Raw genomic sequence first — 16091 nt, forward strand, 5'->3', positions numbered from 1 at the left:
GCCTACTAGATAGGATATGGAGCCACGAGTCTACTAGCTAGGATATGGAGTCACCAGCCTACTAGCTAGGATATGGAGTCACCAGCCTACTAGCTAGGATATGGAGCCACGAGCCTACTAGATAGGATATGGAGTCACGAGCCTACTAGCTAGGATATGGAACCACGAGCCTACTAGATAGGATATGGAGTCACGAGCCTACTAGCTAGGATATGGAGTCACGAGCCTACTAGATAGGATATGGAGTCACGAACCTATTAGCTAGGATATGGAACCACGAGCCTACTAGATAGGATATGGAGTCACGAGCCTACTAGCTAGGATATGGAGTCACGAGCCTACTAGCTTGGATATGGAGTCGCCATCCTACTAGCTATGATATAGTCAGAAGCCTACTAGCTAGGATATGGAGTTACCAGCCTACTAGCTAGGATATGGAACCACGAGCCTACTAGATAGGATATGGAGTTACCAGCCTACTAGCTAGGATATGGAACCACGAGCTTACTAGATAGGATATGGCGTCAGGAGCCTACTAGCTAGGATATGGAGTCAGGAGCCTACTAGCTAGGATATAGAGTCAGGATCCTACTATCTAGGATATGGAGTAAGGAGCCTACTATCTAGGATATGGAGTCAGGAGCCTACTATCTAGGATATGGAGTCAGGAGCCTACTAGCTAGGATATAGAGTCAGGAGCCTACTATCTAGGATATGGAGTCAGGAGCCTACTATCTAGGATATGGAGTCAGGAGCCTGCTATCTAGGATATGGAGTCAGGAGCCTACTAGCTAGGATATGGAGTCACGAGCCTACTAGCTAGGATATGGAGTCACCAGCTTACTAGCTAGGATATGGAGTCACCAGCCTACTAGCTAGGATATAGAGTCACCAGCCTACTAGCTTGGATACGGGGGGGTGGGGACGGGTGATAGGCCTTCTAGGTAGGACTATGGAGTATTAATATGGGTCTCACCTATCAGCGATGGAGCCCCAGAAAGGAGCAGCAATAAACTCCACGAATGGTCTGATACCAATTAGTATACCGGTTTGTAGAGGGTTCATTCCCATCTGTTTGAAGTAGATAGCCATCAGGGGGAACAGACACCCGAAGGCAGAGAAGAAGAAAAAGTAGAATGTCTTGGCGATAAGCAGCTCTTGGTTGACGTTGTTGCAGAACATGTCAAGAATATCAGAGCGGCCGCGAATCTTGTGCGTGGCGTCTTTTGGCTCCGGGTAGGCTGTGGGGTCGACCTCGCCAGTGGCGTTGGGGTCCACGTAAGGTCTGGACCCCTGGATCATAGGTGGAACCTCACTGACCTCTGACCTCTGTGACCCATCTGCCCCCTCCGTGTAGAATTGAGTTTGTTGCTGTGCCATAGTGTAGCCTTGATAGTTATCGTTTCGTACAGAGTCCATATTATATGCCACTGTAACCTGATCTCCGCAGTGGAGGATCTAGCTATGTTTTGCTACATCCGAGCATTGAAAAACTGTCGAGGTATATTATTCTGTATACTTTTGTGTTGATTCTTCACCGACAGTCAGATATCTGGAGACTGCCGGTCGATACGGCCTTTGGTGAAGCCAAGGCAGTTGATGTGGTGTTACCGTGTCATGTCACCACGCCCACCAGCACACACTCTTACAGTCCTCCTCCAGCACTACTGTAACAACCGACCAAACACTCGTAACGGTACGAGATAAGGAAGGAACGCGGGAAGCGAGTGCCTTAAGCAAGAGGAGGTCTGGAGACTGTGTTGAAGCACTCCCAGTGTCCCCTCGATGTGCACCTCAGCGCGCAGGCGCAACCTTCCACCAACCACTTCCCTCACTTTTATTTGTATTTATTTCTTTTTACGACTTCATGGCACATTTTAATGGATTTTTACAAATCATTAATTTTTTGGATGTAAAACAAATGTAAATATGAAGAAATGGATATGAATGGTTGGGTGTGATTGTGGATGGTGTTGAGGGCGACGCGTGACGGGAGTAAGGTCTGGGGGCAAGAATCAATATGAGAGCGAGCATCTTGATGGAGCCACAGCTAGTCAGGTCGGCCGCCTCACCTAACACCATGACAAGAACGTAATATGCACATGACCTATTGGTCTATACGAGGCAGCTCCTATTTATATTAGGGTCTCTGTAGTACAGTTAGGTTCCGTCTCGCCTCACAATCGGGAATCCCGGGCAGGACATAAAATGGTTGGCCACGTTTCTTTCACATAATACCTCTGTTCACTTAGCAGTAAATACGTACCCGGTAGTTAGCCAACTGTTGTGGGATTGCATCCTTGGAAAGGTCATTAATTTTACCTTAGAGGGGAGGTATATATATATATATATATATATATATATATATATATATATATATATATATATATATATATATATATATATATATGTATATATATATATATATACCTCCCATTTATACATTTTATAAAAATGTAAAATATTTTTAGCAACTGAAGGAGTTGTAATGTTTGATATCAAAATACACTATAATATTAAACATCCATAATAACATATATATATGTAAACATATATATATGCTTTATTTATATATATATATATATATATATATATATATATATATATATATATATATATATATATATATATATATAAGCCGTAGCTAATAATATATAATATATTATTATATAGCTAATAAAATATATATATATATATCTATATATATATATATATATATATATATATATATATATATATATATATATATATGTGTGTGTGTACATACATGAGAATGGGGGTGGTAGGAGAAGATAATATTAGTGTTCAGTGAGAAACCACAAGGTCTCCTCTGAATACTTTTTATTTTCTTCTCCGAGGCTATGGGTCCCCACATTGGCACCAGAGGTGGTACCCTCACAAATTTATATATATATATATATATATATATATATATATATATATATATATATATATATATATATATATATATATATATATATATATATATATATAAACAAGGGGGAGGTCTGGAGACTGTATTGAAGCACTTCCAGTATCTTCCTCCCTCATATTAATTAAGCGTGAATTAGGCATAAGCCCAATGTTATGCCTCCCAGTGGCATGACACGAGCCAGAGTAATATATATATATATATATATATATATATATATATATATATATATATATATATATATATATATATATATATATAATATAGTGTAGAGAATTTGTAAATTATATTTATATATAAATTATTTATATTCAGGATTGAGCAAAAATATTTGACAATTTTCAGACGATACGAAAATTGGGCGGGAAATACACTCAGAAGAAGACTCAAAATCACTTCAAGACGATCTAGAGACGTTTTAAGTGGTCGAAAAATTAGCAGATGCCTTAATGCTGACAAATATAAGGTTGTGAGGCTAGGTGGTGATGATAGAGTTACGGGATATCAGCTGGATGGTGTTGAAATGTAGATGCCTAATTGCTAAAAAGATCTGAAGGTCATGATTAGTACGAATTTAAAGCCAAAAAAGCAATGCATAAATGTTCAAAAAGAAGGCAAATAGGATACTGGAATTTATTTTTAGAAGCGTTATCAATAAAGCACTTGATGTAATTCTTCGTTATATCTTGCTATTGATAGGGCCCCATTTAGATTATGTAGTTTAGTTTTGGTCACCATACTATAGAATGGACATAAATTCACTAGAACGCGTCCAACGTTGAATAACAAGTCTTAATCCCACAAATTAGACATATTCGATATGAAGAGAGACTGAAAAGTTTTGTTTACGTTTTGTAGAAAGGCGAAGAGTTAGGGATGACATGACTGAAGTGTACAAGTGCATGATAACAAGAGGGATATTAATAAGATATTAAATATATGAACACAGTAAAGAACACGAAACCATGGATATAAATTGAATAAGTTCAGATTTAAAAGATCAGCATCCTTTAAAAAGAAATACTATAACTACAACACACAACGAATAATTAATAAACAACGGAACTTTGTTGCACCGTGGACGTTCAACCCTTTCTAAATTACTATCCATCTCTTCCTATTCAAGAAGATAATAAATCAATTCAAGTTTATACTTGAAAATAAGGAAGATGCCTCATTTATAGCAAAGTAAGTTTACATTTAGTGTAAAGCAAGCAGATAGTGCAGCCGGCTCGCAGGATTGGAGCCACTCCGTTAGTGGACAGGGCAAGATGTTTGGGCATGTTTCCTTACACCTGATGTCTTTCAACACGCTGTAAATATGTACTTGGTAGTTATTTGACTTACGAACCCGAGTACTACAAGCCCCGACGGACAGCCAGAATTCCACGACGACAACCTGGTCGACGGCACGACGACGGAGAACCGCCGATATTATGCCGAGGATAGCAGACGCCACGTGACGCCTCCGTCCACAAGCCACCAGCCTTAACAGCCAAGCCTCCTGCAGGCTACACACTGCGAGCGGCCATGTAGACCTCATCCATCCACACATCTACAGTATCAACTGCTGGTACTGGTAATGGCTCCAAACACCCTCCACTTACAGGTTATTCATGCCCCTGTCACCTCTTGGCTGTCTTAATCTCTATCAATCAATCTTATTTGACAGATGTGGGTTATATCCTAGGGAACTGGTCCTCTTGTAGCAAATAGGTGTCTTGGAGCTAAGCAACTATTACGGGCTGCCTTCTGAACAACTGTTCACCTAGCAGTATACACAACCGGGAGCTATAGATGATAACAGCAGAGTCACATGTTGAAGGTAGCTGATATCGAGTGCCGGGGGAGTAGAGTGATGGCGAGTGACACCACTCTACCTGAGAACGCCACTGACGAGTTAAGTTTTATCACAATGTCTGTGAGTGTCAGTTATGAAACACTGGGTTTGGTAAGTGTCTCGGTAGTACAGTTAGGTTTGTTTTCTACTCACAATCGGGAATGCCGGGTTCGAATCCCATGCGGGACAGAAACGGTTAAGCACTTTTCCATTACCTAATGCCTCTGTTCATCTAGCATCAAACAGGTAGCCAGGAGTGTCAGGTTGTTGTGCAGTTGCATCCTGGGGACAGTCAGTATATCGACCTTTGGGGGGACCTTGATATAGGCCTAACCTATATACTGTATAGTGAGAAATATAAAATTAGTTAAATGTAATTAAATTTCTCAATTTCTTTCTTCATTATGCACCCCATACTCATCTCTGGGGCGGTGGTGTAAAGGATTACGGAGGCACATAATCGGTTCAGGAACTGAACCCTCTAGTTCGCTTAGCTAAGCAAATGACAATCTTTTGACGCTAGTTACAAAATTATTAATGTTATATATACATGTACACATACTCATGCATACATGTACATATATACATACACATGCATATTTAATCACCTACACTAATACATACAATTAAATGCACCTTCGGAATTAGTGGGCACAGAAATCTATGGGTTCATGACACCACATTTAACTTAGTGAAATGTGTTGGCGGTGTAGAGTATTACCCACTTCTCACACGACTGCCAGTACCAGTTGTCTGTAAATTATTAAGTGCACAATTAAATAAGTATAACCAAAGATTACCTTAATGACTACAAAAATGTGAGCAATATTTAAGTGGTATTTTCTTATCAAGGGGTCAAAAGACATAGAGCCGCTGTTTGGCCTGCTGTCACTGAAGTATTTCTTAGAAAGAATATTATGTGTGGCTCACGTATTGGGTTAAGTGAGGTTGCGTCAAATGGGTTTTAACTTTTTATTGGATATTAAATCTTATGGTAGTCTCGTTTGTTTTGTAGCCTTGCAGTGTATTACTAATAATTTCCATTGTTGGGGACTGGTAGCCTATACTTAGGCTTATGAGATATCCCTAGGCCAGTTACTGACCTTTCCACGATGCGCTCGACAACAGTGGCATAACTCCCAGGTTCCTTAGTTACTGTTAGGTGAACAGAGGCACCAGGTGGAAGGAAATGTGCTGTTTCTAACAGTTTTAACTGTTTCTGCTCTGTCCATGAGTTACATCTGGATCCCTCAGTTTTGAAACGAGGATGTAGACCACTGCTACAATTCCCTGTTCAAGTAGTCTGTTATACCATCTCTACACTTTGATGTGATCAATAATTGTGATCACTACTCTCCCCTGATATGATCAATAATTGTGATTTCTGCTACACTTCCCTGATGTGATCAATAATTGTGATCTCTTCTACACTCCCCCTATGAGATCTGTAGAATCCACTACATTCCCCTGATGTGAACAATAATTGTGATCACACTTCTCTGATGTGATCAATGACTGATCTCCATAATGCATCTCTGATGTTATCAATAATTGTGGGGGTCTCTACTGTACTTCCTGGATGTCAGTTGTGTGGTCTCCACTATGCTCCTTTCTAATATGATCAATAATTGAGTGGTCTCCATTATGCTCTCTCTAAGGTGATTAATAATTGAGGGTCTCCACTATCCTCCCTGGTTTGGTCTTCATTATGCTCCCATAATATGAACAATAATTGTGATCACATCACTCCCTGATGTGATAAATAATTGTGTGGTCTTCACTATACTCCCTGGATGTGGTCAATAATTTGTCTTCATTTACTTGTGATGTGATCAATAACTGTGTGGTCTTCACTATACAGTACTCCCTGGGTGTGGTTAATAATTGGTCTCCACTATGTTCCTCTGATGTGATCAATAGTTAGGTGGTCTCCACTATGCTCCCCTGATGTGATCAATAATTGTGCAGTCTTCACTATACTAACCTGATGTGGTCAATAATTGGTCTCCACTATACTCCTCTGATGTGGTCAATAATTGGTCTTCACTATGCTTCCCTGATGTGATTTATAATTGTGTGGTCTTCACTACACAGTGAAACCTCTATTCGGTGAATCTCTGGTTGACACACTTTCCATGCAGGATTTACTCACCTGATTCCACCAACAAGAAGCGGGGGAAGTGTGGATTTGCGGATGATGGGACTAAGTTCATATATATGGAGGCAACATTACAACAAACATTTGGGGCTTTGGAAAAGCCACTGGGCATATTTAAAACCAAATTCTGTGCTTTTTTCATTTGCAGAGGTTTTTGTTCATTAAAATAGGGGCCCTTTTTCCTTTGAAAATGAGATTAATATGCTTGTGCTAGAAAAATGTGAAATATGCTAGATGTAGTTAAATCTTTACAGGTTCTCTCTGTCGTTATCCTTCATATGACGAGTTGAAATTCAAATTTTGCCCAATGAAATCGACGCTTAAAGCATGGGAAATATTAGGGAATGAATGGTAGCTCTCTAATATGATTCCAATCATATTTTAGATGATTTTTGTAGATGGACTCAATATTACAAGAACCAGCTGGAGCCCTGGGAAAGCTGTTGAGGATATTTAAAACCAAATTCTATGGTTTGTTTTCATTTTGAGCTAACAAGGTTTTCGTGCTACCTTTTGAAAATGAGTTTTGAAGCTGGGGACATGCGACTAAGCTAGATGTGATTAAATTTTTTGCAGGCATGTTCATTTGGTAGTCTATTATAAAATTTGTGGTAATGCATTCTGGTTGCATGCTGTAATACTGCCGATAGTTTGACTGTTGTAAATGCAGGTAATTGGGTTTACTGGAGCAAAAGTGATCTTGGCCAATGAAGCTGATAGTCCTAAGATGACCTTCAGTGAGCTATTATTTGTTAAAATACGAACCAAAGCTGTAGAAATTGTAGAGGCACTTCACCTGACTAGTTACAAACGACATAGGTTCAAGTTCAGGAGAGACTAAAGACAGTAAATCACCTCATCACTTAAAAAATACACAGGGCTGGCATGATCATCAAATCCAAAATATTTAAGGAATAGCTAGAGCATATAGGGAGACTAATATAGGTAGTATAAGAGAAAGACAACAACAACAAAATATTGTACCTAATTCAGTCATGGGAATATTACAAAAATTTTGATCAGTGCCTGTATAGTAATGAAATGAATTGAACTAGAAAGTAAAGTCATGTAATCAGATTCCACAGAAAGCAGCAAATTTAGATTTTATGAGACCCCATAGGGTTCAGGAACATGTAAACCAGCTGACTGAAGGTTGAGAATCCTGATTCAAGAGTCGATTGATCTACCCACTTACAGCCACCCATTTTCACAAATCACACTTGTCTAACTACCATTTCCAAAAATTCCTCTTACTACCAACGTGTTTCTCCAATGTAAATTATTCTGTACAATCTATACCAAATTTTGAAAATTTCTGGAGTAATTTGACTTTTAAGAATAAGGCAGACTTTACCGAGTTAAATATGCATTTGCTGTACTTGGCTACCTATTGAGGTTAGCACATAATCCTCAGTCACTTAAGTTAGCCTTGCCATATCTGAATGATTGCCTGTGTTTAGTGCCTAATACTTGAATCAATTCTCCTTCACTTAAAATTGCACAAATACCAGATAAATACAAAATGTTAAGAAAATCAACTATGATACAAAACAAGTACAATTAAATGGGTAATGTTCACTACTAATTTAAATTTCATGCTTTATAGCAGACAAAATTCTACTCTTTTGATGCTCCAAGATGCATACAACATTGTAGAATTTATACTTGTCTTAAATCATTATGTTACGTGCTGCATTTCAATCAAAACTTTAATCATAAATGTTCATTTGTAGTTGGGTTAGTTTTCACAAATTTACAGTAAATTACTTACCCAAGAGAAGGTCATTATAACAACATGAAATATCTATAGTTATAAACTGTATACTCAAGAATTAGATTTATAAGCTACATTTATCAATTATTTTAAAATCATTAGAGTTGTAAAATTAAATATAAGAAATTATTTCCCCTCTATTACAGTAAGTTTAGGTTAATAAAATGAGTTGCACATATTAAGCTTTATTAACATACTATAATTAAAATACCATTACTGAAAACATTGTATCTGATTTTAATATATTTTAAATATGTAAAAAAATAAACTTTACAAAAGACTTATCTTAACATGAGAAATTTACTTAAAAATTCAAAAATAAATAGCATGCAATGAGTCATGAAGCACTTGAATAACACACCTTCACTCCTTAACAATGTAAATTTTGTGTACTGAATTTGTCCTAACACATTTTATAGTACTTCAAGGAAGTTCAGTAACATGCAAATCTAGCTGGCATAGATCCCATAAAATATTTTTAGCAACTGAAGGAGTTGTAATGTTTGATATCTAAATACACTATAATATTAAACATCCATAATAACATCATCTTAACATGAAAATATCCATTATAATGCAGTAACATGTAAATTCATATTTACTGAAATAATGTACATTTAATAATTTCAATGAATAAAGTCAGTTATACAAGACAGTGGAATAAAATAAACCAAAATGCAAATGTTGTAAAGATACCCAATATAGAAGGGAGATGCAAGCATAATGCTTTCATTATACTGTATACCTGTACTTAACATTTATGTACTAGACACAAGAGGCAACTAAAAATGAAACTGCTGCTCCAGTGGTCTAAAAGGCATATCTGGGCAGTCACCACAATGGCATGCACAATTTCTGGCCATTTTTAACTCAAATAATTTTTAAGTTCTCAAAATATATTAGAAAATGCAATATTTCTTTCATATGACAAATGTTGGCATAATAATCTAATTTCACATCATATGAATAACGGGTTTCTTGAGCAGTGTCACAACACAAGTTCTAGTAATAGTTGCTGGTAAATTATAAAATTTTGTAATGCAGTTAAACAATTATAACTGGTTGACAATGCAAGATCGCCATACACAAATACCAGGTGTAACAAAATACTTAATCCCAAAAGCATTATGAAAATATTATGAAAATGCTGACAATATTTCAAAACCATAACATAGCAGTTACTGTAAATATTACAATATGTACAATACTGGAATGCAACACACACTGCAATTAAGATACATTGACTTGATGGTACAGTGGAAGAGCAGCAAATTTTCAAGACAAATTACAAGTTAAATGAAACTAACACGAAAACCTCTGCATACACTGCAAAGAAACAGCAGGTGATGTACTTCTTCTACCTTGAAGTACTTCTACTTCAAGGGAGCCGGTTGGCCGAGCGGACAGCACGCTGGACTTGTGATCCTGTGGTCCTGTGTTCGATCCCAGGTGCCGGCAAGAAACAATGGGCAGAGTTTCTTTCACCCTATGACCCTGTCACCTAGTAGTAAAATATGTACCTGGGTGTTAGTCAGCTGTCACGGGCTGCTTCCTGGGGGTGGAGGCCTGGTCGAGGACCGGGCCGCGGGGACACTAAAAAACCCCGAAATCATCTCTAGATGAGTGCAAATATGCAGGCCTGTTTCCTGCATTATTTTCAGCTAGTTGAACTGTTTACCACTGTGCAATTGAGGTTGTATCCTGGGCTATTAATAATTGAATGCTACTAGCACCTATATTGCTACATAAACTTAAAAATCTTTAACCAGCAAAAATATTAAACACATTTATTAATATGTATTATTTAAGTATTAAAGCTTTTGCGTATTGTTCAGATATTATGGGTAATTACTGAATATACTAGTAGCAGTATTAATACAAAAAGATTACTACATAAAAGGCTTACCCAAGTATGTTATGGAACTTGCATGTATATAGCAGTTATCAGTCATCAGTGAAGGTTGCAACACCGAAGTACTGCCTGTATATACATTATTATGTAAGTACAGTAATTTGTTTTATATATTTTATAAAATAATGTACTATAATGTTAATTAACATAATTTAATACACTCTGCTCAAAAGCAATGCAAAAACACATTGGTGAGTGATGTCACATCACATCAGGTTCCACACAATGTTTTCAGTCTTAAAAAACAACAAAAATCAAGTAAAGCCGTGAACAGCAACTCCATGTGCTGCAGGTCATTTTCTTTCTGTGCAAATACATGAACACACAATGACAATGCTCTTAACATTCACCTACATGCTAAAACTGTATGTATTGTACTGTACTCTACTGTACTGAGTGTGTGTCAGTTTAATGTTATAAAGTAATATTGCATTTAACTATACTACTAATATATATCAGGATATCTTTTTAAATGGAACAGACTTTGAGAATAAATGCACTTCATTATATTGAAAATAATTATTGTAAAGTAAATTTCATTTCTCTCTAATTATAATACCTATTAATCCTTTAGTTCACTACTGCAATTACCTGTGGATTTATTCCTAAGACTCACAATACTGTATTTATTTATCAAGTTTCTTTAACTAATATTTAAACTACTAACTATTGTACTCTGTAGATACATTTGATCTCTGACAATTGAGGAAAGCCTTCCCAGTCCTCTATTCCAGGTTTATCTTATAATACAACCATTACATGTATACCCTGTTTACTGTTGGGGGATGTGTTCCAGGCAATGGCAAAGCTAGCCAAAACATTGCTGTAAGGGCCATTATGGCATAGCCCTTCGGAGACGTGTTCCTGACATTGGAATTGATTACTTAGGCCAGCATGTTAAAGGTTCATGCAATAGTACAAGAGATGATAAACATGACTTTATAAGTACTGTACATTTCTTTACCAAACAAATTAACACATTTCCCAGCCCCCATAGTAATTTATAAACAAGAGTAGAGGTGGAAGAAATTTGTCACTGTCAAACTTTCCCTACTAGCTTTTCCCAATTGTCAACTGTAAGAGGGGGTGGGTTGGTGTGGAAGTCAGCTGGGAGGTTGGGGTAAATAAGTAATTATAACAAAAATGCTATGCCAGTAGGGTTATAGCACCGTGTCAAAGAATATTAGCAAATTCCTATAAATCATCCATAGTGCCGTTATTAGAACTGAAATACATGTGATGATCCATGTAAAAGGAGCCAGAATTACTAAGGATTTGATCAAGTCCATATTTTGTACATTCTATCCATAGTAACTACAGATGCTATCATTATGGGGGCAAGGTTCAATAAATGCTCCTTTAAACCTCCACATTTTTATATTAACAAAAATGGCAAGATTAGTGTGGCAGGACTATAAAGTCAATTGCTGGTGGAGTGAATACATTGCACTCCTACTTCAAGGTTAAGGCACATATTGGAGCAATCCATCTTTAGCCACAACTCTCTTCACCTTAGATACTAGAAACAAATGTCTTATGACATATGCACGGCTTCAATTGATTTTTAAAAGCTTTTCTACAGCTCGCATCCAAGAATTTACTAAACACAAGAATTATTTTTAGTTTATTCCAATTACATTGTTATTCAGTTTTATTCACACTACCCAAATTTTTCCCCAGATGACAAGTGAAGAATATGGAGTGTCTTGATGAGAATTGATCAATCCAAGTACTATGTACTATTTGAATTATTAATTTTTGGGCTATCCAGTGCTCCTCCCAAACACGAGAAAAGTTTGATGGGAGGTGTTCACACAAGTCCAACAAATTTGGATCGTTCAAGTATTTTAAGCATTATCAGACTGAAAAGGACTATACAGGTACCTACTTTTTAGAGCACCAACTGAATATGTCACTAAGCATCAGGGAAATGTAGTCTGAGAAGCTATGGAACCAATGGAACACTAGCATTCATGGACCTTATGAACTAGTGTCATTACAGTACTTTGTACAGTTTCACTAAATATAGAAAACTAGCAAAATGCATTTTCTATAAATGTATGATGCTTTTATTACTGTATAAAATATTTACTTGCTATTTTGTCAAATTTAATTAAAATTGCTTCAGTTCCAAATGAAATGAGCACAAGTGTAGAACTGAGCTTATTTTTTTTCATAATTTTACTGTGATGTTAAATTATTTGTTAATAGTTTGATCATGGTGTAATAAATTTAATTTGTCATTAAGAAAGGCTACTTATTTTATAAAATGTAAAACCTTTGTGCTTATATACTTCACTTGAAACAAATTACAAATATTGTGAAACATGTATAATTCATCTTTTTTCAATGCAATACTCTAGCTGCCAAAGATCAGCAGAATAAAGTCTGGCCACATAGTTTACATCGAAAAATCTGATACATTTTCAGTGTATCACAGTCACGCGTGCATAACATTTCAGTGTCATATGACACACAGTACTGGGAAGATGGGACACCACAAACATAGCTCTCATCTTGTATATATACTTAGGTACTTACACACACACGCACATACATGTGCGCACACACACACACATATGGAAGATGATACCTATACAAAAGACAAGATTACCGTTCTCAAGTTGATTATCACAATCGACTTGAAAATGGTCCAGGACAGACCGAAACGTCGTCGTCCCTTCACTTTCTAGTGTGTGGTTTGGTCAACAAGATTACCAGCCAAATAAGCTGACAGTTGTGTGTCAACCATGGTACTTTAAATATGATCCAACACGTTTAGTTTTTAATACATACTACCAAGATACTTAAGATAATTTTTTCAAAATTATGAAGGAAGCAATTTCAAAACTAATAAAGTAACAAATTTCAGTTGAAAAACTCTTAAAGGCAAAAATGCAAGGTTAAGAAATGGCATCAAGATGATAATTTTCTAATAACAGTTCCCTTGTGTTGTGACAAAGCAATGTTAAAAGTCTTCCATGTTAAAGTTACAATTATTTTTCCTTTTCTGGCAAGCCAAAGAATTTATTACCTTAACATATAACTAAAGCTCAAATCACAACTTGCATGATATTTATGGTACATGTTCAGTTGAGCTAATAGCAATAAAACTTGCATCACACTCAAGAGATGTTGATATTATTGGCTATCTGAGGTTTGCACATCAAATCCTAAAATTTAAAGCTTTAAATGAAATGTCTGAGATATGCATGATACTAATTACAACAGAAGCTCTATTTAGTGATAATGTAATGCAGTCATTAATACGTCTCCGGGCTTGTTTAAGAGGAAGGTAAAACAAAGTTATGGCATAGAGGGAAACAAGAACACAGTATATACTACATTTCTATAACTACAATATATTGTAACTGCAATATATAATACAATATATATGCAACTACAATATATTGTAACCAAAACATATGACATTAAAATATAAAAAAAATAGCAATATATTCCATATCTAGGATATCATATAGCAAAACTCTTAACATTAACCCCTTAACTGCGTTGCCTCCAAATGTGACACCCCCGCAGTGCGCAGGAAATAAATTATCTGGAAAAAATTCTTTTTTCTTTTTGAAGTGTCAAAAACCCTTCCCTCAGTATGGGTATGCAAAAAAAAAGTCGAAATTGTACTTACTTTGGCTGCTATGGGGTCCGGAAGTTGGGGCGTGACGTCATCATTCCCCGTGCGCCCGTGCTGTAAGCTCTCGGGGGCGGTGGGGCGCTCGGGGCGGGGCGCGCGAGTTGCCGCGAATATATTTTCGTTCATTTTTTGCGCACCTTTCCAAATACATTTTCATTGTTTTTATGTGCCAATCCAATGTATAATGAACACGTACACTATAATATCGCAGTACAACATCCGTACTGTCCGTAGACACTGTGTTACGTGCATGAAACTTGTGTACACATATGCAGCACATATTTACTATGTATCATGCTAATTTGTGTATATATACAATCTATTTACACACTATACACTGTCACACACTATATACATTCACCATCAACACATTCAGAACACCGCGTAGCAGCTGCTTCGTGTGGGCCAATAGCAGCTGCCTCGTATGGGCCAATATCAGCTGCCTCGTATGGGCCAATAGCAGCTGCTTCGTATGGGCCAAAAGCAGCTGCCTCGTATGGGCCAATAGCAGCTGCCTCGTATAGGCCAATAGCAGCTGCCCCGCATGGGCCAATAGCAGCTGCCCCGCATGGGCCAATAGCAGCTGCCCCGCATGGGCCAATAGCAGCTGCCCCGCATGGGCCAATAGCAGCTGCCCCGCATGGGCCAATAGCAGCTGCCCCGCATGGGCCAATAGCAGCTGCCCCGCATGGGCCAATAGCAGCTGCCCCGCATGGGCCAATAGCAGCTGCCCCGCATGGGCCAATAGCAGCTGCCCCGCATGGGCCAATAGCAGCTGCCCCGCATGGGCCAATAGCAGCTGCCCCGCATGGGCCAATAGCAGCTGCCGCGTATGGGCCAATAGCAGCTGCCTCGTATAGGCAATAGCAGCTGCCTCGTATGGGCCAATAGCAGCTGCCGCGTATGGGCCAATAGCAGCTGCCTCGTATGGGCCAATAGCAGCTGCCTCGTATGGGCCAATAGCAGCTGCCGCGTATGGGCCAATAGCAGCTGCCGCGTATGGGCCAATAGCAGCTGCCGCGTATGGGCCAATAGCAGCTGCCGCGTATGGGCCAATAGCAGCTGCCTCGTATGGGCCAATAGCAGCTGCCTCGTATGGGCCAATAGCAGCTGCCTCGTATGGGCCAATAGCAGCTGCGTCGTATGGGCCAATAGCAGCTGCCTCGTATGGGCCATGAACACATTCAGAACACCTTGAGTGAGAGCAGCCACACCCAGCCAGTCTCCCTCACTCCAACATCTTACTCGCCAACATTGCTCCTCCCACCATATTGCTATAGTTCTTATTACACATGTTCTATATACCTATCTACATGTTTTATTTACCAGAACTATGCAAGTAAGCCGGTATTGTGTCCAAACAGTACAGTGGCCACCATACACTGCATGAAAAATCACACAGCAGACGACGCTACGATTACGTCACCTCCCTCACCAAAATAGCTCCTCTCAACATTCTCCTGTTGCTGTTCTTACACTATATACACACACTATATATACCCATGTACATATGTGTTGCCCATAGCGAACCACTAAGCTAGTATGGTGAGCAAAACAAGAGTGGCAGCCACACACACAATTGAGGCTACCTCAATTCTCGCCCTCCCTCCCTCATCAAAATTCCTCGTTCCACAATACTACGCACAACGCTAATTATAACCACATTCCTGCTATTATCACAATCCTGGTCACTAATTCCTGTAAATGAATAATTGACCACACGTTTATTTTGAAAAAGAACCTAAGAAATCATTTGAAGATTCCTAGATGAACGAAATAATGCTCTGGTGCTGTGGCTAGCGCTGTGAACATCGTGAACAGCA

At 38.2% G+C, this 16091-nt stretch overlaps 1 protein-coding gene across 1 annotated transcript in view; it reads right to left on the reverse strand.

Annotated features, from left to right (window-relative positions):
* The window catches only part of jef (major facilitator superfamily domain-containing protein 6 jef), a 41512-nt gene extending 40093 nt beyond the window's left edge, over positions 1–1419 (reverse strand). The window contains exon 1 of the mRNA XM_045757705.2: positions 977–1419. Within this exon, the coding sequence (XP_045613661.1) occupies positions 977–1419 (443 nt within the window). The remainder of the gene's footprint in view (positions 1–976) is intronic.
* Between the last annotated feature and the right edge of the window lie 14672 nt (positions 1420–16091).

The sequence above is a fragment of the Procambarus clarkii genome, chromosome 67 (genome assembly GCF_040958095.1).
Source record: "Procambarus clarkii isolate CNS0578487 chromosome 67, FALCON_Pclarkii_2.0, whole genome shotgun sequence".
NCBI classification, from domain to species: Eukaryota; Metazoa; Arthropoda; class Malacostraca; order Decapoda; family Cambaridae; genus Procambarus; species Procambarus clarkii.